General features: G+C 38.1%; 1 protein-coding gene across 1 annotated transcript in view; it reads left to right on the top strand.

Moving 5' to 3' along the window:
• The first annotated feature begins 2,922 nt into the window (after nucleotides 1-2,922).
• Nucleotides 2,923-27,393, top strand: part of LOC134648131 (protein Wnt-6) — a 32,310-nt gene continuing 7,839 nt past the window's right edge. The window contains exons 1-2 of the mRNA XM_063502602.1: nucleotides 2,923-3,124; nucleotides 19,067-19,287. Of these exons, the coding sequence (XP_063358672.1) occupies nucleotides 3,063-3,124; nucleotides 19,067-19,287 (283 nt within the window). The 5' untranslated portion in view covers nucleotides 2,923-3,062. The remainder of the gene's footprint in view (nucleotides 3,125-19,066; nucleotides 19,288-27,393) is intronic.

Raw genomic sequence — 27,393 nt, forward strand, 5'->3', positions numbered from 1 at the left:
CTTGCGTTTGACGTATCAAAATTGTATCGAAAACGTATTTGGGGCATTAAAAAAAGTCTACTTTATTGGTGACGTGACGCTTATAGAAGCTATGTTAATATTCAGACCTGACGGTCTAGCATGCGCTGCGTTCTCGCGCGCGACTCCATACATCAAGCGCGACTTCAAGTATGGACTCGCGCCCGAGAACGCAACTCATGCTAGCCGTACAAATATATGATACACCGCTGAATTTAAAGCTGTTATTAATCGTTGTCATGCCAAATATCGGCTTATTAGCTTTATCAGAAGTGTTAAAAAATAGCGTCCCGACCCTTTTCTGGAATGCCCCATTTATTCCGTGTATTTGTTTTCTCTAAAGTGGAGACACATGTGCTAGTGCAACGCCATGATATTTAACTATTTGAATTAAATTAGTTTATGGGTAGGTAAGTTTATAGGTAGTTTGTGTTTTATTTTATTTTATAGGCAGTTTGTGTTTTTTATTTTATTTCTAGTGTTCTTGTAATTGTATTTTGTTTGTTACCTATACCCTAATAAATAGTATGAATATTAAATTGGATATTTAATTTTGGTTTCTGAATTTGGTCCATCACTAAGGGATCAAGCAATGTCTGCTGTACTATAGTAATACAGACAGTCAAGCTCGCTCGGCCGACCAAAACTTGCGAATACTCCACACAAATTCGAGAAATATAGGTATAGCTTCAGTATAACAAAATTTATATTTACCACTCTAATCTTTAAACTTACAGAGCTTTGACTCTATACGCTATACATAAGAGACACGCCACTAGTCTAAACTAAAGTTACTAATTGACTAGTTTTTCGTTACCCAAAGATTGTATGAATGAGATAAGACTGACTGTTGTCTGTATATAAAGGTAAGGCTGGTAGTTAAACTGTAGGTCTTAGCTTCATATTAGACATATACTTAAGAAAATAATCAAATCAAAAATGTCAAAACTCGTCTCTCCTAATAAATCACTCCGACTATAATCAGCCATTTATTTGGTATTTAGTAGTGCTACTTACTCGAACGCTAACATTTCGTCAATCCAGTAAATAAATGTAAAACCGAAGGCCAGACCGCATCAGTTCGCGATGCCCTTTCACGAGCGTTAAGTAGTCCGTCGCTACGAATAGATCTATCCGTCTTTAGGGAAATGTTAACCTTTGAAGTAAACTAGATTGTACTTATAAATATAATAAATACACCCCGTTATCTAATGCTCAGTTTGGGGGCAAGTGATGGGGCAGTTGCGATAATCAATATCGATAAAAAATTAAGTTGATTTACCTACTCACTTAATAACATATAATTAGATCTGATTCATACTTAACAGAGCTCTGCTATAGTGTTTTTTAAAAATTGTTATGAAATAAAATAAAATAAAATATTTATTATACGTTTCATATGTGTTGTAACTTGTTTATGTACAATAAAGTGCTACTACTACACCTGCTACTAATATTTACCCCCGAACTTAAACGGTTTATACAACACTATAGGCACCTAGTACCTAATAAATCGTCTCTGTAAGATTCTATAATTTGTCGCCTTCCTATCTGATGAAAAAGCTGGAATGAATGTCTAGAGCATTCACAAAATAAGAATTTTATTTTGACAAACAACCCTTTATAGATAAATATGAATCGACTAATGTGAAGCAACATCACTATTTGCCCCCAAACTGAGCATTAGATAACGGGGTGTAATAATAAATACATATGCAATTATTAGGCAAAGGATATTCCTACCGTAGTGGTTATATAAGGCAAGGAAAAGCTGCGTCCATGTAATACGCAACATATGCAATGCGTTATGAAATCTGGACCCTGAAATTTGTATGATTGGGGACATACCGCGGTATTCGGAAAACAAGATCCGTTCTAGACTAGAGAACAATACGATAATTATGTACTAGTTACGTTGTAGTTTAGATTTCAACTAGTTCTCTTTTCCAGCTAAATTCGGGCAACAAATGTCACTTTTAAGTTAAAGTATCGTAACTAATAATATCTTGTGGAAATCGTTCAAGAGTATCTCCAGAATCGCGGAAATGTCAAATTTGACAGGCTAGATCTTAAAAATATCGTTACGTATCTTGGTGATGTCTAATAGACATCTAATAGATGTCTAGTTCAAAATCCGAATCGGGCCCATACTCGTCGTGCGTTGCGTATTGCGTATGACAGGTATGTCCCCCAAGCATGCATGCAAGTTTTTGGGTTCAGTTCAGATTGTCATAACGCATTGCATACGTTGCGTACATATTCTCAGATTGTGACAAATTAGTAGATTGAAACACAGATTTTTAAATACGTATTTACTCATAAATTTACGACATCTACCTATTTATGTTACTCACAGTATATTTGGGTAACAGTCTTGTAACATTACTTCTCAAACTTACACCTATGATGATGCAAGTGATCAAAAGAAATTAGTTAATTATTTTTAGTCGAATTTAATTAGATACATTCATTCATCCATTCAATGAGAACCCAGAGAACACACAGCCGTACCCTTTATCTCACGTTAAACAAATCATATGCGTCGCGGTAAAAGCTTGTTCTAACATACCGGTTACACAGTAATCAAAACTGTCCCACGCCCACTCATTCTCATTAATGTTGGTATACTTACCTATACATATATACGTAGCTATAGCTAGTATTAAAATTCAATAAAATCAACTTATATTTTGCGTATGATCAAAATAATGACATGCATTAAATGCTGGCAATCTGTATCAGCAATAATGTAAAAGTATTGCAAGAATACAAACAAGAAAATCAACTTTAAAACAAGGGTGTAAAGTATTTAATTGAGCTTTTCTAATCATGGAGGCTAATCCGCCAAAATCTCAACCAAAATAGCGCGAAAATCGCTCGAGCGCGCAACCCTGCGCGCGCGCAGGTGAGCCGTCAGTCGTCGTCGCGATCTCCGCCCGAAAGGGAACGCGCTACGCTGCGAAATTTCGGTGTTTTCGTAAAGTTTCCAATGTAAACCTGAAAGCGCTGTTCCAGAATGTTCGCGATGTAGTGATGTCCCAGAGATGCGGCCTGTAGTCATCGCCGCTTGCTTGATACTGCTTGCGCCCATCACTGACTCCTGGTGGTGAGTTGAGTACAGTATACAATAATAATAGGTAAAAAACTTAAAAAGTGCCATCCGCTTACTTATATATTTACTTTAGAGAAATCTTTGTAAAAAATCAAATATGGACGTCAACCTGTGTTTACAGGGGGCCTAACCAAAAAGACAATCATTGATAAACGCCAAATGGAAAAAGAAAACTGTGTCGGGGTGACAGATGCTATAAAAAGTCACGTGACTATTTCCATTATTTAAATGTCGGTTGGCGTTTTCGATCTACGGTTGTCATCGTGGATACACCCCCATTGACGTTAGCTCAAAGGCCAAGGGCCAAGAGTACTTCTTTAGTTTTTGAGCTATAAAAAGCGAATCAGCTGATAAATATTTCAAGTAAAATATGAGTTTCAAGTTGAATTTACTAAAATTAACTGTAGCAATAGTGTCTATCTAAACAAATGAAAGGGGCACGTAAAAATATTGGTATATATGTCTATTAGACTGTGCTTCAGAAACTAACAGTAAGTATTTACTTACATAGTGAAGTTGGATTATAGATTACTAATATACTATACGTTTCTATGAAAGGCAAAAGTAGCCCCCTATTATGAAATAATAAGAATGAACCAAAACACTAGTGTGGCTACCACCAGTTTGGCACTGACATAAACGCTATCGAGAAAGTAACTTACTTTCTATGCATCTCGCTCGTACTCGCATATTAGTGCGAGCGAAATGTATAGAAAGTAAATTACGTAGAGCGTAATATGTCAATTTTGACACTGTCAGTGACTCGTGGTACGGGTATAGGAGTATCTTATCTTTCACAAAGTCCACTAAGTACCTATTTAAAAATATTTTTATATCAGTGCCAAACTGGTGATAGCCACACAGAGCAATACATAGGCATAGTCATACAAAAATAATATATATGTATACCTCCTAAAAAAACATTTGTCTCCTTTGAGGCCAATAGCGCGTTTATGAATATCGCCATAAAACCGTAGTAGTGAAATTCATTCATGTCACTAAGGTGAAGTATATAAAGGTTGACGCAGAGAGAAAGTGCACTTAAGGTGTTATGAATAAAGGTAAAACCAGTCTGAAAGCAGTTTTAGTAAAACAATAGTATTGGAAACGTTTTGTGTTACAAATAGCTAATAGAAAATACCTTTGGGACATTACTATAAGTAATTTATATTTCATATTCCCGGTTTGTACAGTCAGCTGCAGAGAAAAGGTACCCTCCCTCCATAGAAGTTTGTATGCAAAGGTGCTAAGCGAATAGTGATGCTGACTATACCTTAGGTAGGTATATTTTTTCTCCAATATCCATGAGATGTGACAGGAACGTAATAGTAAGTAGTTCAGAAAAATACAATTTACATTAAAATATAGGTATGGAGGTTTCTACTGTTCAGGGCCATACTACTAAAGTATTTCATGTTTTTTTTCATTCTCAATATTTATCTGTATATGTACATACAGATAAATACATATAGTCAGCAAAAATATTAGCTTAGCACCCCTGCATATATTGTATCATTTATATGTCGAAGTCTAGTCAAAGATACACTTTGTCGCTTTCCATAAAGACGAGATATGATTGTATCTTTATACGAATAACCTGTCAAAGCGTTTTTATGGCAAGCGACAAAGTGGGGCGTTTTGCCGGCCGGCGGACGCGGAAACATACTTATTTGTATGCAGGGTTGCTAAGCTCTAGGTCAGGGGTTTTCAAAGTGGGGGGCGCGTGGCCTCGGGAAATTTGAACACTATTACCTAATAGTTCTCCGTTTCCTTGCATCGAAGCGAAAAGGGGGGCGTGATGGGAACTTCATTTTAGGCAGCAGGCGGGCGTGCCTAAAAAAAGTTTGGGAACCCCTGCTCTAGGTACTTGAGTGAAAATATCTCTTAAGGACCTCTTATACGGCTATGATATCACTACCTATCAATCTTCCGTCCCTTTCTCTTTCTTCAGAGAAAGGTGGAAAGGCAGAGGTTCTCTTTTAACTAAGTACATACAGAAAATAGAAACCTTGTGCTATCAAAGGGAGATTGTAATAGTTGCAACGACTCTTATCTAACATGTTATTGCTATTTAGCTAAATGGATGCTAAACTATAATAATACTATAGAGATTTATGACAGGGAAGCGCTATAAAGCTATTTCAAACATCAATTCGCTTCAGATGGAGAACAAAGGGCGTCTATTTGCGACTGATTCAATGGATATGGGCGCGTACACATTAATTAACAAGGCCTATAATCGACAAGAGGGCAAAGCATACGGCTCTTGTGCTGAAATTGTTGTTTTTACTACCTATAGATTGTCATATCAACCGAAACACAACTACTACTTGACAAAGAGCTATCTCAAGGATCTCCACAATAACCAGTTGTGTGTTCTATTCCAAACGAAATGATTGTTATTATTGTATGCAATCTAATGAAATTGCAGATTTCAGCCAGTCGCATTATATTAACCCGCCAAAAATAAGAAAATATACTTTCTATTTTTCTAAGTGAAGTGGAAAGTGAAAGTACTTCCCCAATAAATAAATTATAGAAAATATTTTTACAGTACATATGGGGCGTAAAATAGCACTTTTCGTGCGTGTGTCGAAACTTTAAAGTGCCATATGTACTGTAAAACGTTGTTCGATACACGTGCGAATAGGTAGGTAATACGCAACTCGTGTCGATTTAAAACACTCCCTTCGGTCGTGTTTTAATTTATCGCCACTCGTTTCGAATTTCCTCTTTTTCGCACTTGTATCGAAAATAACTATTACACTATTTGAGGTATACATATTTCAATACAACAATAACAACACATATTTGATATTTACCAGTCGCTTTTCGGTGAAGGAAAACATCGTGAGGAAACCGGACTAATCCCAATATGGGCCTAGTTTACCCTCTAGGGTTGAAAGGTCAGATGGCAGTCGCTTTCGTAAAAACTAGTGCCCACGCCAATTACTGGGATTAGTTGCCAAGCGGACCCCAGGCTCCCATGAGCCGTGGCAAAATGCCGGGACAACGCGAGGAAGATGATGAACAACACAATAGCTATGCCTATTAATTAGATTGAATAAAAAAATATGAGTGAAAAATCCTAGAGCCCCCAAAAATTAAGTAACTAATTCTTGTAATATACAAAAAAATCAACAAAGGGGCTTAATAGCGATACATAGTTATATAAATGGTTATAATGTTATTTATAATGTCAATATACAGAGAGGAAAATGGGACTACGTTTGCATGGAGAATCGTCCACTTTCCTCTTAAAGCTGAAGGCGTTCTCCAATTAATCCTCATTTGTCAGGGTAGCAATTAATTGTGCTCGCCAAAACTTCCTGGCCGTCTCCTTGAACTTTGTAATTATTTCCCTACATGCACCAACAAAGGGCAAAGACTACAGGATGTTCCGACAGAGGTATACATACAGTGATTTTAGAACCGCTTGTATATCACCTGCATTTATTTCTTAATATTTTCCACCCCTTAGTAAGGGGATTTTTAGAAAAGGGGTCCCTTTGTTTCCCATAAAGTTTTAAGTCATAAATTAATGTATTGTTTGTCATATTATCATTAGTCATAAAACTGAAACCCTTGACTTTTCAGGATTTTCGTAAAGTTATCCTTTAGATAGGTTGGGTTAGGTTTGTTTTATGGCAATCCTGAATGACTTAGGAACGTCATGGGTGTTTTCTATGTATTTAAGTCATCATCTTCCTCGCGTTGTCCCGGCATTTTGCCACGGCTCATGGGAGCCTGGGGTCCGCTTGGCAACTAATCCCAGTAATTGGCGTGGACACTAGTTTTTACGAAAGCGACTGCCATCTGACCTTCCAACCCAGAGGGTAAACTAGGCCCGTATTTGGGATTAGTCCGGTTTCCTCACGATATTTTGCTTCACCGAAAAGCGACTGGTAAATATCAAATGATATTTCCGTACATAAATTCCGAAAAACTCATTGGTATTACGAGCCGGGGTTTGAACCCGCGACCTCCGGATTGTAAGTCGCACGCTCTTACCGCTAGGCCACCAACGCTTTTTTCTATGTATTTAAGTATGGGTATATTATATATATCGATCGTTGTCCGAGTGTCCCACAACACAAGCCGTTTTGAGCTTTCTATGGAGCTTAGTCAATTTGTATAGGATGCCCTATAACACCTAGTGCTTATGTTTCTTTTAAATATTACTTGGTATTTATTTTCTTCTGAACTTTGCCAAAATTACTGAAGACTTTCCTTGTCTTTATATAAACAGTCTTAGACACAAAGAGGTTATTTCGGGTCAGGGTGTTTTTTCCATACAATGTATTATTAAAAAATCCATAACCATTCCACGCATCCTGTAAAGTTAATCGCCGTGGCCGCATCAGATAATAAATTCGCAATACAAGTTATAAATCAGAGGCATGAAATTCAATAAAGTCATATCGGGCGGGAACCACCTCGGTTGAGACTTTAATATGCAATTAATCAGCCGAGCTGAATTAGGAGCAGCAAAAAGTATTTTTGTAAAACGTGAGAATTAATTCGATCCAGGGCACTTTCTACACACTTAATTGTGTGTTGAACGTTTCATCAAGAACATTAAACCATATACAGATAACTCACAATAGAACGGTCCGGGTCTGGGAGGCGTCCGACACTTCAGTTTTGTATAGAATTCATCACGCGATCACCCAGGAGGCCAGCACCCGTCATAGAAAACGAATTGTCGGAAGCCTCGGGCCGGGCCCGGACATCCTGAAGTCTGTAGACCTATACAGGGTGTCTCATTTAAATCGGTCAGTATGGGAAAGTCTGAAACTATAAGACATACGAAGATCTGTTCTTAGAAACCATGTCATCGATTTTAATAACATGAAAAACTGCATTCATACATTAAAAAAAAACCTGTAACCCTCAGCTCAGCTCGGGAATCGAACCCGGTTGTTTTTAAAAAAATAAACTTACACTATTTCTATTTAGATATCGATTATGTAGGTCTTAAGCAGTAAATTTTACTATGAAACATGATGTCTAAAATAAATAAAATGCATTGTTTTCATATTCTTTAATTTATTTTAGGAAGTGACTGAAATGACCACCGCCTTTTTATTATTTTGAATACAGGTTTTTATTTTAAATGTATGATTGCAGTTTTTCTTGTTATTAAAATCGATGACATGGTTCCTAAGAACAGATCTTCGTATGTCTTATAGTTTCAGACTTTCCCATACTGACTGATTTAAATGAGACACCCTGTATATGATGGTTGCGTCTCATCACATTCCTAGCATAGTCTCGACTTTTTGTCACAGCTGTGCTAAGGATCTTCTGTTCCACTCGGTAACCTAATTTCATAAAATGGCCAGGCAACGGGTTTATGCAAAAGCGACAGTCTGCCATCTGTCTTTTCGACCCAGAGTTGAATGAAACTATAGGTCTATTTTGGATAAGTACGGTTTCCTCGCGATGTTTTCTTTCACCGAAAAAATGATTAAAATACTTATTTATTTACCAAATTTAACCTTTTGTGACTCAAATGTATTTCCATCATTTCGATATAATTACCATACCTACTTACCGTACATTAAGGTCATTAAGTACGCGCGATCAGGCGGGCAGCCGAGCGTGACAAATGACATCATCTCATTACGATTCACGATCTTGTCAACTGATTGACAATTAGACAAATAGGTATATCGTCGATACATAAATGGATCGAATGCTATATTTAGATATTTGTTTCAACTGGTTTGGATAAGTATTTGTTAAATATAGCAAAAAATATTATATTTAACGTCCGCTTCTTTAAAATCGTGAGGTATTTTTTTTCCTGCCGTATAGAGGTAAAGAAAGATATACCTACCGAAATACTCAACCAAATATAAAAATAAGATACCTGAGGAAGGTTTTTGGAGCCTGGCAGAGATTATGAGCTAAAGAGAGAGAATATAATAGAGTAGGAGAGGTGGTTATTGTTTGCAAAGATGAGCCTCCAAGCTTCGAAATGCGAATTATTATGCTACCGAGCATGCACAAGAGACTGGATAGAATAGCGGGCTTATTTTCAGCTATATCCATGATAGCATCAGCTTTTAGCAGATTTTTAAAATATTTTGAACCCCATAAACTAGGTAAATTTGAAAGTGTGGTCGGTAGTATGTGATACTTTCTTGTGAACAGTAGAATGCCATTCCGATCTTTATATACAATGTCCTTCCAGCAGTCAGTCGGTATACCGCAAGCGATGAGGTGGCAATTTGAGCGGCAGCGTCTGGAAGACGTAGACTGTACAACTCCACTCCATCCATCCATCCATCCATTCATCCATCCAACCATCCATCCATCCACCCATCCATCCATCCATCCATCCATCCATCCATCCATCCATCAATCCATCCAGCCATCCATCCACCCAAATCCATCCATCCACCCATCCATCCATTCATCCATCCATCCACCTTGTGACCGCATCTTCAAAACAAAGTTTGGTTTTGCGAGCCACGTTAAAGCTTTTCATAATCCGGACAAGAACTGTTGATGGAGTAGCCATCGGCGGATGCGGATGCAAGGAAGATTGATGATGCTAATGATGCTAACGGCGAGAACCACTAACTACCCAAAACTCCATTTTTGTAGCACACGGAAACTAGATCGGAAACCGTGGAATCACTCAGCTTACCAATACCAAATTGGCCATAAAAGCGATGAGTGGGCGAGATGAATGCCATGTATGGCCTAAATGAGTCGCCTACGTCTCTAAATAATATCGATTTGTTAATTAATTATAGCCTTTTTACGTAATCGGTCAATCACTTTTCGAAGCGTCATAGACTAGCGGGACATTAACATTTTAAGACAGTATTGTAGAAAATCTATAAGAATGTCATGACCGGACTGGACCAAACGCTGGAGTGTCATGACAAGTCATGTCATTATTCATGATAGTGTCGGGGCCGTAAAACTATCGTGAGTCATAATATTTAACATTACCTTATGTAGGTAGGTACATTTGTAATTTTTTAAGAAAATGATAATTTCACTTGTGGACTTATGAGCGCCATTTTGCGATCTATCAATAAAAAAAATGTATCTTAATGACTTGTGTTAAAACATAAGATGGTTGCAAGTAGATCAATAACCCGTAGCATGAAGATCGAAGTAATCTACAAAATAAAAATAAAGCAAATAAAGTAAAACAAGATTTATGGAAGCAATTAATTTTGTTTTAACTTGCATTCTAAAAGCTACTACGTATTGGGACTATTAAGGAGAAGATAAGTAATGTTTGTTTTTTACTCTAGGAATCTGTTTGAGTTAGGTATATTTTTTTATATAAAACGTGTTTATTTAACGTAAATAATACAAACTTAATACTTAATTACCTTATAAAATGAAATAACTAAAATTAAACCTAACAAAAAAAATTAAAATCCCTAAAACCTACCTTCTAAGCCCAGGCCCCTCGGCAAGGTGCCCATCACGCAGGCAGCATTCCCGTGCTGTATAGCGATGGCAATCCTTTGCGCAATCCTTGTTAGGTATATTTGTAATAGGTACGACTATTTTAAGTAGGTATAAACTCAACCGCAATAATTAAATTACAGGTTGATGTAGAATTCAGCCCTAAGATCATTTATAAAATTAAGTATATTAAGTGCCAGTAATTTAAGTTATAATTTGATTTGATTTTATTTTAATTTCGATAGCACAAGTACTCGAGGAAATTAACATTCTCTTAAAAGCTTACGTTGCCTTTGCTTAGGCGAATAATTTTTTCGGCGTTTTTCAGTCCGGAAAGAAACGAAAGCAAAATTAGTAATATTGTCAAGTAACATCTTCCCCTTAAAATCTAACTAATACGAGATCCGCCAGTAGTAGACGCAGTCACAACATTTGGACCCTGAATGACATAAAACTGTTACAGGTTTATTTTACGACCAATTCCGAATTTATGTGGACTTCAATATAATGATGTTCATTTTATTAACACCTCAAGTAGCGCGTCAATACTGATTTATACATTATTGTATTTATTTCGACTTCATGGATTTGATACAAAAGCACAAAGGTTTGACGGGTCTGAAATAAGTACCTACTCAGAGTTATTTATGTTCTGAAAAGGCAACCCCAAATTATAACAGGGGTGTTTACATGCCACTACACTACGGGGTTAAAGGAGTCAAGACTTTGGAGTCTTGACTCCTTTGACCCCGTTGTGGCCTTGGCCTTGGGGCGGAGGCCAAGGTATTGGCCAGGGCCATGATGGGATGCTCTGACAACACCGCGATTGTCAAATGTGTGGTGAAAAGGATGACACAGTTATACATCTGTGTGAATGTCACACCCTCGTCAGACAGAAAATGAAGGCTATCTGGAACCAAAGGAATTCAAAGCACTGCCCTTGAGGTCCATCATCCGACACATGGAAATGGTCGAAAAAGCTCTTGACTAGGCCAAAGGATGCTCTTAAAGGGGTGATCCCGACAGGTCGAAGTGTATCCGAAAGTGCCCCCGAAATAATAAGATACGATGAGATATCTACTTGATACAATTTTCTATTGGATCATGTTCGTATTTCGCTGCCACATTTCTAACCTTCCGTAACTCAAGTTTAGTGTCTATATCACGGCTCTCGATATACCTTATAGACAAGTATGATTGATAAACTGGAAACTGGCTGGCAATAAACCGGCAGACAGATTGGCTCGAGCTCGTGGCCGGACGTCGTAAAGATGACTTATTCTTAATGGATCTTAGCCTTGATGACGGGTTGCGTCAGCGGAGCACCCCTTTTGAAAGGTGCGTCCACACCGCAACTTATGTGGAGCAATTGTGGATCAACATAGTGCAAAAGTAAGTAACTACTTAACTAAGTAGGTAAGTTACCTAATGTTACCGTGTTGCACAGTGTTGCTCCACAAACTGCGGTGTGGATTTACCTTAAACATGTTAAAACGTAAAACTGCAGAACTCTGATGTAAGATAGTAGTACCTAGATGTTTAATGGGAAATTTTATAGTCTGTTTCAAAATTTATTAGTGTCGGAAATTCCCGATTTTCATAGTACTTATAAAAAAATCCCGTTGATAAATTTTAAGTACTATAGGTATACTTACTTTGGTACACTTATAGAGAAAGTAAAGGATATCCCCTAATTTTACAGATTTTGAAGGATTTTTTTACAAAAATGTGTTCTTAAAAGTAATTTTAGATAAACACAAGACCCTGTTTCGCTAATATTTGTTAGAAATTTAAATTGTACCTACCTATGTACGCTGAACCTTACCTTACCTGCTGTACCTTATATACCTATGTACGCTGAACTCGCTGAAGTCATGAAAAGGTAGGTATAGATGGAAGATCGATGACAAAAGACGATCACTTTTGTGTGCGACGAGGGGCAACGTGTATTCCTCGCCCTTTTTTCAGCAGTTATACAGCCTTTGTACGAGTACCATTCCTAAGAACTGTGAGCAATAAAGCAAATGATTGAAATGAGCGTGGAACTAGTCCATTTAGCACTGGAGCGATGCCCTGTCGCTCGACCGCCCGCCGCATGTTTGTGTGGCTGTTAGCGGCTGCCCGCTAACACTGGGACGAAGATCAACTCACGCGCAGACTGTTATATCCTATTCTTCTACACACTGACCAAACTTCCGAGCGTAGTTAGGTAGGTACAATCATGGAATTTGATTTCTTCACAAGTTTGTGTATCACAGTGAAATCAATATGGAGGGCAATTCGAACTTACGTTTCGATATCAAAATATCATTTGGTTATCAATCGCCCTTGCGTTTCGCTCGCGCCGTAATAAATCGTACGTATTGTTCTATTCCATGTCTCTAAATTATAGGTTAGGTTACGTACATACGTATTCTAGGTTACATAATAGTTGTAGTCTGTGTAACAATAATCTTTGTCCATAAACATGCAGTGCACAGCGCGTCACTGTGCGTAGAATCTCACCAATTATCGCACCGCACCCAGCACTCGGTGGCGCTAAAACAGTACCTGATACGTGATAAATATGCGGTTTCAATATAAAATAGTATTATTACTATTTTATTTATATAAAGGACAATTTTATTCAGATCGACCCAGTCCCACAGGCCGCAAAAGTACGTATCTGACACGATCTTATTTGTAGAGCCATATTAAGAGTCACATATATTTGCGGTCTTGGAAGAGTAACATATTATTGCAGGTGACTGTACTAGACGATGATGAAATTATGACGCATAACTAACACTTACATAATAGTCTGTGGTGTCAAAATCGCTGCAGAGTTATCTTGGTCTAACTCTAGGAGGATCATGGTGAAACATTCCATATTTATGTGAAGCGCAGTAAACAAATCTGTTCGATTGCGCTTAGGCAAGCTGTTTCACTTCACCAACTGAAGATTTTTTGAAACTTGTACCTATTAGCAGTACATATGTATGAGTACTATGAGTGGATAAGGAGTAGTATAGTTATACATGTCATGTAATAAATTGTTGCTTCTAATCAGACTAATTTAATCTTTACATAATGAATTAATTGCCTACTTTTAACAACTGCATTCGCAAATCAACACGTTTTCACACTAAGTAGGTACCTACTTATACACTTTTGTTTGGTCGGGTATCATTGATTCATAACAGCTTTAATGATCGGACATGTAAATCGCTACATAATTTGAATATTCATCAATCACAATTAGCTGTCAATACATTCGCAACATTATTGTTAAGTCTCAAGCAATCACAATTGACAGAATACCATATAAACCTATAAATAAGGATGCTCATCATTATTTAAGTAAACCAGCCGGGTGTCAAATATCCCAAAACCGTCTTAAAACCTTCAGGACTGTCCCTCATTCAGCTAGAGTAGAGTGACAATGAATGAGTGTATTTGCGGACACCGGGCGAGGCGCTAACTCGCGACTTGGACACGATTAGCGACTGCATGACGACTTAACTGTAAACATCATTACCATTACACATTCACAACAATTTTATGTCATGTTAAACACGGAAAAAATAGCCTTAAGATTATTGTAATAAGAGTTAAAGTTAGTGTAAGTTTATGGTGGTTTTGAGTATCTGTCAACAGCCAGCAATCGTCAGACTAGATCGGTCTGTCACTGTCCGCGTGTAAACACTTTTAAAAAGTTTATGTTGTGGATTGTTGTCGCAAGGTTTTAGCGGGCGCATCATGAGCGCTCATGCCACACTGCCCGTGTATTTTCCATGATTACGAAAGCGCAGGCGACTCGGTTCTCCGGTGAACCAATAAAACGTGATCTCGAGATCAGTAGCAAGTATGTGTAAATGGAGACCGCACATCTGGTTACTCAAGGCTTTCGACTGGCGGAGGAATAGGAATGACACCCCCGGCATGTCCCCGTGTTTGAGTTGTCGTTAAAATTGGGTCCGTGTACGGCCATTGTTGGGTTTGAGGCTTTCGAAAGTGGATGTTATTTTATGAAATAGAGCGTTTAGCTCCTAACTTTGGAGGTTAGTTTGCGTGACGGGATATTAAAAAAAAAACTGGCGTTGTTTGACAGTACTGTCTCTTGGAAAGGCGGTCTTTATGTGTTTGTAAAAACGGTCGTTAGTTGAATTATTTTAACAAATGAATTAGATTCAATGGAACATGAATTATTCGTAAATTAAAGAAATTAAAATATGGCCCAAACATACGTTGACAAAAAAATTTAAGGAATATTTTTCTTACACGTCTTTTACAAAAAAAACATCATAAATTAAATCTACAATCTACAATAATTTAACTAGGTAAATCAAAACGTATTATCTTCAAAATATTGTCCTTTAGCTTTATAAACAAACGCAAATGTTTGTTAAAATATTTGCCCCTGTTCAATTTTTTGTATACCTACGTATCTTCTATATCTAAATCGCCTAGATGTTTTTACACACATAATATTTTGAACCTCAAAATTGTACGAACATAATATGCTCATTCACGTCCATATCGTATATCTGCGGCGAACACGAGATGACTTTACGATGACAATCGCAATGTCGCAATACTTTCTTCTGTTTGTAGTAGATAAATCTACTTGCAAGTCTTGCGACGCGTCGACAGCTGGCCAGATATTCACAAAACGTATATCTTCATGTTTAACCCTATACTCCAATAGACCTCTGGATTCGAAACAAACATAAGTTATCGCTAGATAGGCTAATACTGGTACCTACTAACAGCCGCGATGCGACGCGGTTGGTTAGCTTTGTGAATGCTTTTCTTACTGCAATAGCTTGCCGAGCGCAGCGCCTCATCAAATCAGAATTCTGAGGGGCTACAGCGAAAACCGAATTTCGTAAATTGTGGGGATCTTTCTCTTTTACTCCAATGAAGGTGTAATTAGAGTGACAGAGAAAAATTTCCGCAATTTGCGAAATTCTGTTTTCGCGGTAGTCCCTCTGAGCGAAGGTGACATTTGGATGATGACTGTAGCAGCATTACTGCTGCAGCGTTGACGCGGACGATGCCACTATCTACCTCCTTGATAAAAGTTGTGACCGGTCACTATACATTTTGATAAGCTAAAATAATTTCTGAGAGCTGGCGGCTTCCTCGCACAACGTATCAGCATTGCGATACAGCGAGAAAATGCCGCCAGCATCCTTGCTACAATGCCTCAAGGGCCTATTTTAGATTTAAGCTAGTTATTAGTACCACTATATGCACTATTTATGTACTAGTAGTATATGTTTTATGTAAATTAATGTTTTAGCATTAAAAAAATCTAATTGACAAACATCTTACGCGGCATTATAATATATTATTTGACGTTGTCAAGCTGCGCACAGTGCAGTTGAGTCGCTAACGGCACCATACACGTGGGGTCAGTTTTGATATTTAGTCAGATTTGTATAGTTATTCTAGTTCCATGGGCACAGCTTTCAGGCCATTTCATTGTCATTTGTTTGGTAAACGTCGAGAATAGCAAACCTGACTTTATTACAGGAGGCCATTAGAACGGCGTGCCAATCGTATTGTTGCCACAGCGACAATATTTACTGTTTAACTGATGGGCCAAAGTAATTGGGATTTTAATATGACGGGACGATTGCGATCTGTCGTGTTCTTGTCTCGTTTTGTTTGGCTTGATAGAACAACTGGCCGCGTAGCAACTCGATCGAAACGCAACTGTCATTGTCGCACTAATATGAGTGATAGAGAGACACAAAGCGTTTCATTGTCGAAGCGATAGCGATTGTAACCTTGGTTAGGCCGGCTGATCATGATTTTGAGCGTAACATTTTCGCAGCCCTGACTAGGGCTCATTTAGACGGTGCGAGAAATCGCATCGCAAAGCTTCATTACATTGTGGTATCTGATCGGTCGACTAAATTGGATGTAACCTCAATAGTCCGCAATGTAACTAAAATCGCATGCGAGTTCTCGTACCGTCTAAATAAGCCCTTTGTCAAGCTAAATTTGGCACAAATTCCTTTAGCAAAATAATAAACTTATTAAAATTGATTTTTTCTTGCTATCCCAATAATAATCCTAACAAATTTCACCTAAAAAACGCGTAGCTTTTAATCACTTTAGCGATTCAACTCGTCAACCATCTCATTAATTTAAAGAAGTCATTTATTCTCATAACCCGCCTACTAATCAGCTAACCCAAATATATAGCAATTCGTTAATTCGGCACTTGTTCATTACGGCTTCCTTTCCGCGCTCGGTCGCCTTCCAAACCACATGGTGCTTTGAAGAATAATTAATTGACGTACAACTTATCACAGTTAATTTATTCGTCTGCATAGACAGAGGTGTGTCGCCTATTTGGCAAAATTCCATCTACGGCACGCACACACAAAAATCAACCATAACTGAAGACAATAAGGTTAGGTTTAGTTTGATGATCATCTAGTGAATTTTCACCGCTTTTAGAAACGCTGTCACAAAGTGAAACTTATATTGAAGCCAAAATAAATAAGTGAATGACGTATTTCCTAACAGTAATCTAAGCCATGGGTGTAAGTAATTTGTTTGATAAATATTGGCAATACCGTACGTATTTTGTTACATACGTCACGACTTGATAATGTGTAAATGTTTGGAGAGATATGTTCACACAACTTTTAGAGAATTATTTAACTCGCATCATAGACACGTATTGGTTTGAGTAACACCTACTCACAGTTGGTGACGAGTGTCACGACTTTTTAGCGTCACGGTAAAATGCATACCAATATACATGTGGTAAATAAGCTATTTTTGCAGACTAAAAGCCCAAGCTATGGAAATTGTCAAGTCGGTATTTTTTATAATTAACTATTGCTATCGGTTCTCGTTAAGATTTCTCGTTTGTTTGGCATTAGAAAAAGACTACGCGATTTTGACGTGTCTTTTTATTAAAAACGCTTTTTAAAAATCAGTAACTATTACTTATGAAAGCAAAAGAATGTATATGATTCATAATTTTTACATACCTATTTGCCGTGACTTATTTTTCAAAAGTGTTTTTCAATAAAAATACACGTTAAGATGGTTTACTTTTTTTCTAATGCTAAAAAGAACTAACTATAGTTTCGCCTAATAGTACTACCTGTGAGTTCCTGTAATTGGCTTCCTGTTTTAATCTTGTTGTCTATTGTAAGTTTTAAAGCTGTTGGTTCTCCTAACATAAATAAATAAATAAATAGCCTTGCGTTAGAATAGTCCGGGACCGGGCCGAAGCGTCCGACACTTCGTTTTTCTATAGAAAGCATCATCACCGAAGCTCATAACTGGCTGTCTATAGAAAATGAAGTTGGACGCTTCGGCCCGGTCCCGGACTCAAAATCACGGAAGTTCAATACTTTGACAAAATTCTTACTAGTTCGGAACACTTGCAAAATACGCGTAACTACTCCAAATACCAAAAATTCATTACACGGAATCTCTAAACCCCTCTTTAGGGACTTTGCGGTCCAAGCAAAGAATTCCACCAACGTTACACGTTACAACTATATCGGTATATCGGTAAACAGCGGTTACCGAAATCGCTCTGTTAGGTAAGACGGTAAACTTATATTTTACCACCATGTTGTGGTCGTAATTTACAAGAATCTCGACTTTTACTGGTGTACTCGAGTTTTTACTGTTGTAGTAAATCGAAGGTCAATCACTAGTTGTTTGTATTAATTAAATCTTCATGGAAAAGGTGAATCAGAGCTAAATTCCTAATGCAGATGTTCTAGATGTATCGAGAAACAGCAACTAGACAATTTTGAAAATTGATTGTTTTATTTTGTCATGTCTGAATTTTAGCGTGTTTTCTAATTACAACTTATCCGAGTAAAACGCGATACTTTGGATAGGTAAATAGTAAATACCTGAAATGCGACGTAAGAAGTTCAATAGAATAAACTAAGCGTTAAGATAGTCTCCGCAAAAATTAATCAAACTCTCAAATAAATTATAACAATTACGCAAAACCTCGTATAAAATCATTACTCAATAATTAACGCAATCGATCACTACAGACCCAGTTCACAGAAAATCTACTAACACATCGTATAAACCGAGTAATTCTTCATCTTTACTCAATCTTGTGCTTTAACTCACTTACTATAGTGTTGGTATTGTATCGACTAGCGTAGGTTTTTAGTATGTTTTGTAAGTATTTATTTGCGTTCTGACAATGAACTCTTATCGAGTAAACAGTGGATCAGTCAGCGGGTCTGGCGTGGCTCAGTCCGCGGGCCGCCCGGTAATCGACGTCTGTGAGTGATTCTGATTTTACGCCCGATTTATGCAACCCTGGTAATTAAACAGCTGTTTACGAAGCTTACTGTCTTTCGTTTTGCCGTATATCTTGTATTACCCCATGAATTAATGAGTTCAATCAAATTATTTAGTTTACCACCAGTGTTTTCCACCGACGTGGTATGAAAAATAATATTTTAGCTTGGCGATTAAATTTTCACTTTAATCGTATTTTCTTTCCAGGGCATCAGGCAGCGCCGTGATCCTAGACCCGCGCATGGTGTGCAAGCGCAACCGACGAGCGCGCGGTCGGCTCGCGCACATCTGCAGGAACGAGACGGGCCTGCTGAAGGAAATCATGCGCGGCGTGACCCTCGGGGCGACGGAGTGCGCGCACCAGTTCAGGCACAGGCGGTGGAACTGCACCACGCAGCGGCGGAGTATGCGGAAGATACTCATGAGAGGTCATTCACCCCTATTTTAATTACATTATAAAACCTCACAACGGGAAATTGATTATGTAGCCTTCTGAAAGAGGTCAAGTTTGGCGTGAGACTCGGGGCTACTAATACAATAGGACTAGGCTTCAACTGTGCCACCAATTAATAAGAGTACGAGTAGGTTAACCAGTCAGATATCTGTCGTATTGCTATGCAACATAACCCTAGCAAGTATTAGTCATACATGGTTAGTGCATCTCCCATACAGCTAGCTTCCGATAAAGTCAAAAGTTACTTACCTACCTTAGACTCCAATTCTTTAATCTACTAGGATGTAGGCTTGCACATATATCCGTTAAACCCTTTTAAAGAATACTTTAAAGTTGAATTAATTAATGTCAGCCTCTACAGAATCATTTAAAGTCAGATTCCTACGCAATTACATGACTCGCAGTCTATAAAAGCCACATTTTAACACCGCATATCGAAATGTTAACTCCACAGATAAGGCCAATAATCTTTATTAACAAATCTATAAACCATTGACTGGCCACAAAACACGGGTATATACATTCGCAGGATTAGCCTTTTGAGACGCGAACTCGAATTTATGACTGATATTAGTCCGGTAATTCAGGCGACATTTTATTGAATCGAAAATTCTATTTACGACCAATCAACACAAAAGCTCAACAATCAATAGATTTAAAGGAATGACTCCGATGAGTTCATCAGTATTTAAGATATTGTAAATGCGGTCGGCGGTCGGCTACCTGCTGTTTATTAATCGACTAATGTGCTCGAGCGACGACGCCTGCGGCCGTTTTGTATCCGTTTTCACATTTTTTATTTTAATTTGTAAATTTATTTGAGAGCAAAATTCTATTTTTCATTATCGATTACTTACCTGTAAATGTAATCCATTCAGTCCATGGTACTGAATCAAAATTATGAAGGGATATGTATATAGGTCTCGTGTCAATTTGAACCGTTTTTAACATTATCTCAGCTAGTTATTAAATATTTTAACTTGTAGCATTGGAGAACGTAATCCTAAATCTTTCAATATCGATTATTTTTAAACGTAGTCAATCGTATAAAAACTAAATTATGGCTTGACAATATCGACATCTTTATCTCTCTCTATCAACACGCCATTAACAAAACCTCCATTGAAAACCATGCTCAAGCTAAACATTAATAAAATTATTATAACTTTAATGGGCTGAGCTAAACGTATACACTGACAAACTTTTTTACGTTTTATATGAATAGTGAAGGGCAAATAATGCAAAACGTGTTAAACGCGATGGATATCGGGGCCTAATTCGATTAGCCTAAAAGAGTTGGCTTTTATGCTGCTCGTTTATCTAAGTGAACCCGAATAGTGATGTGACAATATGACGTATTTTATCGATTTATTCATTAATTCTTAAGACATTATCAATTATCACAGGGATCTGTAATAAAATCTGTATGTGTGTTGCACTACAAATTTAAAAATGAATGTCAAATCTTTATCGATTATTTTTATTAATGTGCAAAACTAGTTCTGTAAACCTACTGTTATTATAAACAGAACTAGATTTGCACGGTAATTTTGTCTGCATTAAATCGTTCTAACCAGAATGCAGTGTCAGCAGGATCGTTACGTTTATTAATCCAACCACGACTGATAGGTTATGTAACGAATAGTGGTCAAAGGGTTCAGCATAGTTAGTTCGCGTCTTTATGGAAATTATATGACTGCGTTGTTGCTTTAACAGTAGATTAACTTGACGCATAAGTATGCCGGTATAAATGTGCGAATTATTAAAAAAAAATCATCTCGACTCATAAATTGCTCTTTAATTTTCAGGATAAACGGTATTTCTGCCTTTGCACGTAGTAGTACATATATAGTATACCTATACCGACTGCTAGCTAGCTGTGTAAATTTAACTTCACGTCCTGTATCGATATTTTTCGTCTTGTATGGGCACATCACTAGCGCTCTGACCATTAGTCTCCAACGTGCATTCATTTGGATTCATTAGCGTAAATTAAGTGGTATTTGTCAAAATTTCGTCGCACACAAAATATTTATAAACCACCACCTGAGCTTTTAGGATCGCAATAAAGTTATCTGAGATCGTGCCCACACCTTTTTGGGGCATTTTTTTAAACAACATTTGTCACAATTTGGGAATTTATTTAGAAGGTTGACTTTTGAAAACGTCATCAACTGCTTGGAAATTATATTTATAGGAATTCAGCAGCGACTTGTAACTTTTAGTCTACATATAACACAATGTACAAGATTACTTGGCAAATATGAAAACGCGACGGAAATCAGAATGATGTCAAATATCATTGGTAGTTGAATTCAGCAATCTATGTCAGGGCGTAAATTACCTATTTGATTTTTAACAGAATCTTCCAAGGTATAATCATTAAGAACCCATCGTGTGTCCTGAAAAAACGTTTTCGTATAGACCAGTCGGCTTTTCGCACTCATAAAATGTTCATATAGCTTGATGGCTTCCATTTTGTAACACTTCAAACTTCAATTATCTCTAGGTATTATAGTTCGTTTTTTTAGCATTAGAAAGAACTTGAAAGAAGGTATGCGATTTTGACATGTCTTTTAATTGAAAAACACTTTTTTTAAATCAATAACTATTACTTATGAAAGCAGAAGACTATAAAAGATCGTACTAGATTCATAATTGTTACTTACATATTTACCGTAACTTATTTTTAAAATGTGTTTTTCAATTAAAAGACACATCAAGATTGTTTACCCTATTTCTAGTGCTAAAAAAAACGAACCATAAGCGAAGGTGTAATTGATATGTGGTATTTATAAATAAACATATCGAAACTGTCATACTGTCACTAAAGAAAAAAAGCAAAAAAAGTTTATTCAATATTCAGATGACAGCAATAAGTGACCGAAGTGTTTACCACCAACACATGCTTATAAATGTCAGTAGGTTTTTATGAGTTTGTTAGGGTTTGACAGCCATTCTGCTAATGTAAAATACATTAATTTGATATTTTATCGCCAGCCGTGATAGCTTAATTTGGTGATTTTGTTTCTCATTTAATTTGCGTCTTGGTAACTCTTGTCCATTACAAAATAATTTATAGGGTGATATTAGATAAGATATATTGGGGCATAAATCGTTTTGCTACTTTTTGCTTTACGAATGAGTTTTTTTGACAAGATCTGTGTGCGTTTAGGATAAAAAAATATAAGTATAACTTAATTGATGTCTATTTAAAAAAATATAAAAAAAGATTTGAAGAGACAAAACACTGGCAAAACTGTGAGCTTTTGCTTTGATTAAAATATGACAATATGTCCGTATTTTAATAATACTATATTTTATTAAACGTGGAGTTTCTAAAATATTGCTTTTACATATGCCATTCGTCTGTGTAGAAAGACGATGATGATCGATTAATTGAAAAATAATTTGATTTGTTCCCAAAGTTGTTCATCTGTTCAGCGGTTTAAGCGTGAAGAGATAAGAGACAGAGCGACCGAGTTACTTTCGTCTTTATATAATGTATTATAGTAGGAATATAGACACACAAAATTTCCCTTTCTATATTATGTGTTTTAGCTTGGCCTTGCCAAGGTGACGATCGCTTGCGCTTCGCTTTCGAATCGCTTTTTGTCTCTTTATCACTCTTTCATATTAGTGTGACAGTGACAGTTGCGTTTCGATCGCTACTAAGCGTAAGGCTGCCGTATTCTAACTTCAAGATATTCACAAGAGACGACACGTATTAGATCTATCCTAGATACGTTATAGTTTAGATTTCAACTAGTCCTCTTTTGCAGCGCAATTCGGGCAACCAATGTCACTTTTACGTTAGATAGTGTTAGATATCTATTGGATGTGAATTGGATCTCTAAGTCATATCTGTGGAAATATTTCAAGAGTATCTACAGAATCGCGGGAATGTCAAATATGACAGGTTAGATCTTAAACATATCGTTATCGTATCTTGGTGATGTCTAAAAGATATCGAATAGATGTCTATTTCAAAATCCGAATCGGGCCCAGGGATTTGCATGTTGGCTACGTGGCCAGTACGAGCTTACTTAGCTCTTGAAGCAAAATGCGACATGAAAAAACTTTTATGCTAGGTATCTTTTGTCATCTTAAACAAATCGACTCAAGTCGATTAACGAGCTGACCGTACAGCGTGGGCTGGTAGCGTGGTACCGTCAACAAATTAGGTTAAAAGGCCATAAATTGATGGCCAGCGTTGGGTGGCAACATACAGACCTGAATTAGTCCCCGATTTTTTATCACACGGTGACAAGAAAAAATAATGGGTACGGGGTGTTACTATTTTACTGAGAGCAGATTGTGTTTGTTGATGAAGTATATTTAGCCCTTGCACCATCCCACTAACCCGGGGTTAAGCGGTTAAACCGTTAACCTAGTGTCAAATTGTACTGGTAACCATGGTAACTGCAGGTTTATCCGGTTAACTCCGGGTTAGTTAAATTTAAATGGTGCAAGTGGGCCTAAGGCACTTTACATTTATGTAAATAAGGTAAGGTGTGTATTTGTTAATGTAGGTTTCTACGTTTCTTGTCATGTCGTTTCCGGATTTAATTAATTATCGGACATCTTTATAATTACAGGTAATTAATAAAATATTTCAAAGATGCTGTCACAAGTTGTTGTTTTTAATTGATAATTCATACCTCTACTTATTGAAACTTAAAAGAAGGTAATGGAAATGTAATGTCTAGTCAAACAATATATTTTGACAACATCAAAGAAGGTAACAATGTAACAATGTTTTATTCAAAACACTGAACATATAGGGTAATTAGTTTTCAATTGTAATTTTATACATAAAATTATAACATCCAACATCATCCTGTAGCTGCAAGAAAAAATAATCATCTTTAATTGGTCCCTTTCATTAGTAAGACCCCGCATTCCTCTGCCTTGGTCGTTTTTTCGGTGTCAAATTTTTATCAATGAAAAAAGGATTTCAGTCTTATTTAAATAACGTTATCGAATGAGATTTACCATTACAATACAGCTGAACAATTTAATCTTTAGTACCTCATTTAAACTCACATCACACGATTATCCCAAAAGGAATGATTACGCGCACTTAAACGACTACCTACGCAGTAATTAAAAGTATGATTCTCAAAGCTTAATTGGAAACGTACAAAAATAAAGGCCATAAAATATCTCCAAATTATCGTGACTCCAGTTATAAAGCGCGTCTTAACATTAAATTCAATAAAACTCAATCAAAACAAAACGAGATCTGTAAAAGGTCGACAATCGGCCCTGCAGCGGTATCAAATCGTAAATACCTCGACACCTTATCTCCTAGAACCGACGCCGGGGCCAATTTCCATTTAAACAAAACAGCCTAATTAAGCTATAAACAAACCCACAAACACGAGCTCCCAAATACTGGCTATATGATCTCGAGCCATTAAGGTCGGACAGTCGGCGAGCAGTCCACGGCCCATAAAGATTACCACGCGATAACCCGACTACCGCCCGGGACCTCACATGCCGCGACCCCCGCATTCATACCCAGCGATGCCTTCATATCGACAAAAAACTCGGCGATAAATTTGGCGCCCCAACACGTAAATGTTCTTAATTATAGTGTAATATCCGGGCGCGTTTCTTATATCTAATCTACTCACTCTTATGGTCGATGTCCCATATTGGCCCTCCCGATCCGCTTAATGATAGTCATTTTTCTCGATATCGATTATTTTGCGGCGGATAAGTACACCGCTTTATCGTAATTATCGTAAAGAATCAGAATGGCTGATCCTGTCCCGTGCTCATGTGTTTGGACCCTTCAAACGCGTCTGACAAACGATTGCGAAACGCCAAATAAAGGCCGACTACATATTTATAAGTGCTCGATATAGCGAATGTCAGCTCGTTGAATCATGGTGGAATAAACAATAACCCAGTGAGTTATTTGAAAGTCAAACATCAGGCTCGGGAGGAGTAATCGACGTCTCAAGCACAAAATTGTCGGTTTAAGTTATATCTCGCCGTCTCTAACAGTAGAAATCTTTAGTAGCCCGTGTCCTTTCACAGTTTTGGTTATCTCGCTCGAGCGTTGGACGGGCGCGATAGGTGAGCACGTTTCACTCGGAGGCGAGTGCCAGGCTACTCCGCATTTAGTTTTTTTGGTTTCCCCGCGGACAGGCCGTCCGTCTGTCACGAGTGACAGGCGCGCGCGAAACCCCTGCAATTCTCACTCGTCACCGTCCACTCGTTGCCAAATTAAAGGAAATACCCCTCCGCTGAAATAGGTGCTGAGAGCGCCGCGACGTTTTTTCAGACGTGACTTTTAAGGAATTATAATACCCTGCAAGATTTTAAAACTGTTCTTTCTCTCAATTTTAATGAGAGAAAATAAGGGAAGTCGTTCATCGGCGCGGTATTTAGGTGTGCGTCGATGTCGGCTCGTCACAGCGAGAAATGCGTTTACGGCGCGGTATGACGGCTAACAGGCTGACGGATTGCGAAATGTCGGCTGTCCTTATTATATGGGCAGTCGAACGGTGTGCGACGTGTCGCGGCATATCTGCCTCCGGTAATGCCGGTGATGCAAGCTCTATGCCGCCGAATGCACGCGCGTTAATTAGGCGCTAACTAGAGGATCAAAAGTCGACAGCACGTACTCGCGGAGACATCTCCTTGTTCCAGTTCAACGCACATTAAGAGCTAATTATTCCCATTAAACGTGCACAATCCATTTAAATTAGCCATCAGACGTTCATTGAATAAAGCATTCGCGTTTTGTGTGCGGCTGAATGACGCTCGGCCCCTTCCGGTGGGTGGTTGCTGTCACAACACGCGGTGCGCCCGCGCACCGCACCGCACCGCATAATGAGACGTTTACTCGCATTAGCTAAAGAAATTGACAAGTGAACAATAGCGGACTGAGGGAAAAAACGACCGCGAAAACTGCAGAAAGAGCCGGACAGTGTCGTATCGTATTACCCGACGTAAAATATCTGGGGGAAAGGAATGAGAAACGAGCGTTCCATTTAAATACGGGTAGGAGCGTTCGCGTGCGTTCGGTAGCGTGAGAATGCGCTTTATTCGGCGGCGACAGCGCGTCCCAGCGCCCGCGCAGGCCGTCGATAAATCAGGAGCGGGCGCAGCGATCGCGCGACGCTCATATATCGGCTAGAGGCCACAATGGCCCCGCGCTGACACGCTGACACTGACGCAATTGCACGCATGCACTCCGCCGTCACCCCGACAGCCGCGACGTCAACCACCCCCTCGCGCGCCCCTCCAACCCCCTCGCGACCCTATTTATTGCGCTAAATAATTGAATTAATCACATGAGATAAAATGCTCGCGTTTGTTTAAGCATTCCGCAGCGGTCGCGGTGACAACCCGATGTATTGTCCGCGCATTAAGCTGATGGTTATGCTGATGGGCTAAAACAAGTCACCGTTTGTTTTTTTCCATCGTCTTAATCGCGCGCAGATTGAGATCTATTGAATTATTTCTTCACATTCTAACATGTAACCCTTATTTTTCATATAACCCAATCCTAGTTTATTGACCATGAAGTAAGTACTTACATTTCTTAAGATAGATAAGCCGGTTGGAATCGAGTTCTATGAACTGCCAACCACTGCTTTCCCTCACTGGATGATAGGAAGTCCGATCGTTTTACGATCTTCGCGGGGTCCTCGCACGTAGGTAAGCGAATATGACATACATGTTTATGACGCCGGGTTCGCACGACACACGACACCGGTCAGGAACAATATCACATGTTTCACTCAAGCTCGTAAGAAATGGGGATGAATACACTACGCGGAGGAATTTGTATTGCGAGCCTCGCTGCTAAATTGCGTTTTCAAGATTGAGATTAAATCATAATAAGTATGTTGTGTAGGGATATGGAAAGCCGTGTTTATGCGAAATAAAATTACGTAATGAAAGGATTACACAATCATTTTATGATCGTGCCTTTTTTGGTCCGTGCGAAAATGTGTGGCGTGGAATGCTGCTGTCTTCCTAGATTGAAGCTTAATAACTTGATTGTAATGTAGCAGCGAGATATACATACTTTGTACACTTTTGGTAGGTATATTTTCTG

This window comes from Cydia amplana, chromosome 5, assembly GCF_948474715.1.
Source record: "Cydia amplana chromosome 5, ilCydAmpl1.1, whole genome shotgun sequence".
NCBI classification, from domain to species: domain Eukaryota; kingdom Metazoa; phylum Arthropoda; class Insecta; order Lepidoptera; family Tortricidae; genus Cydia; species Cydia amplana.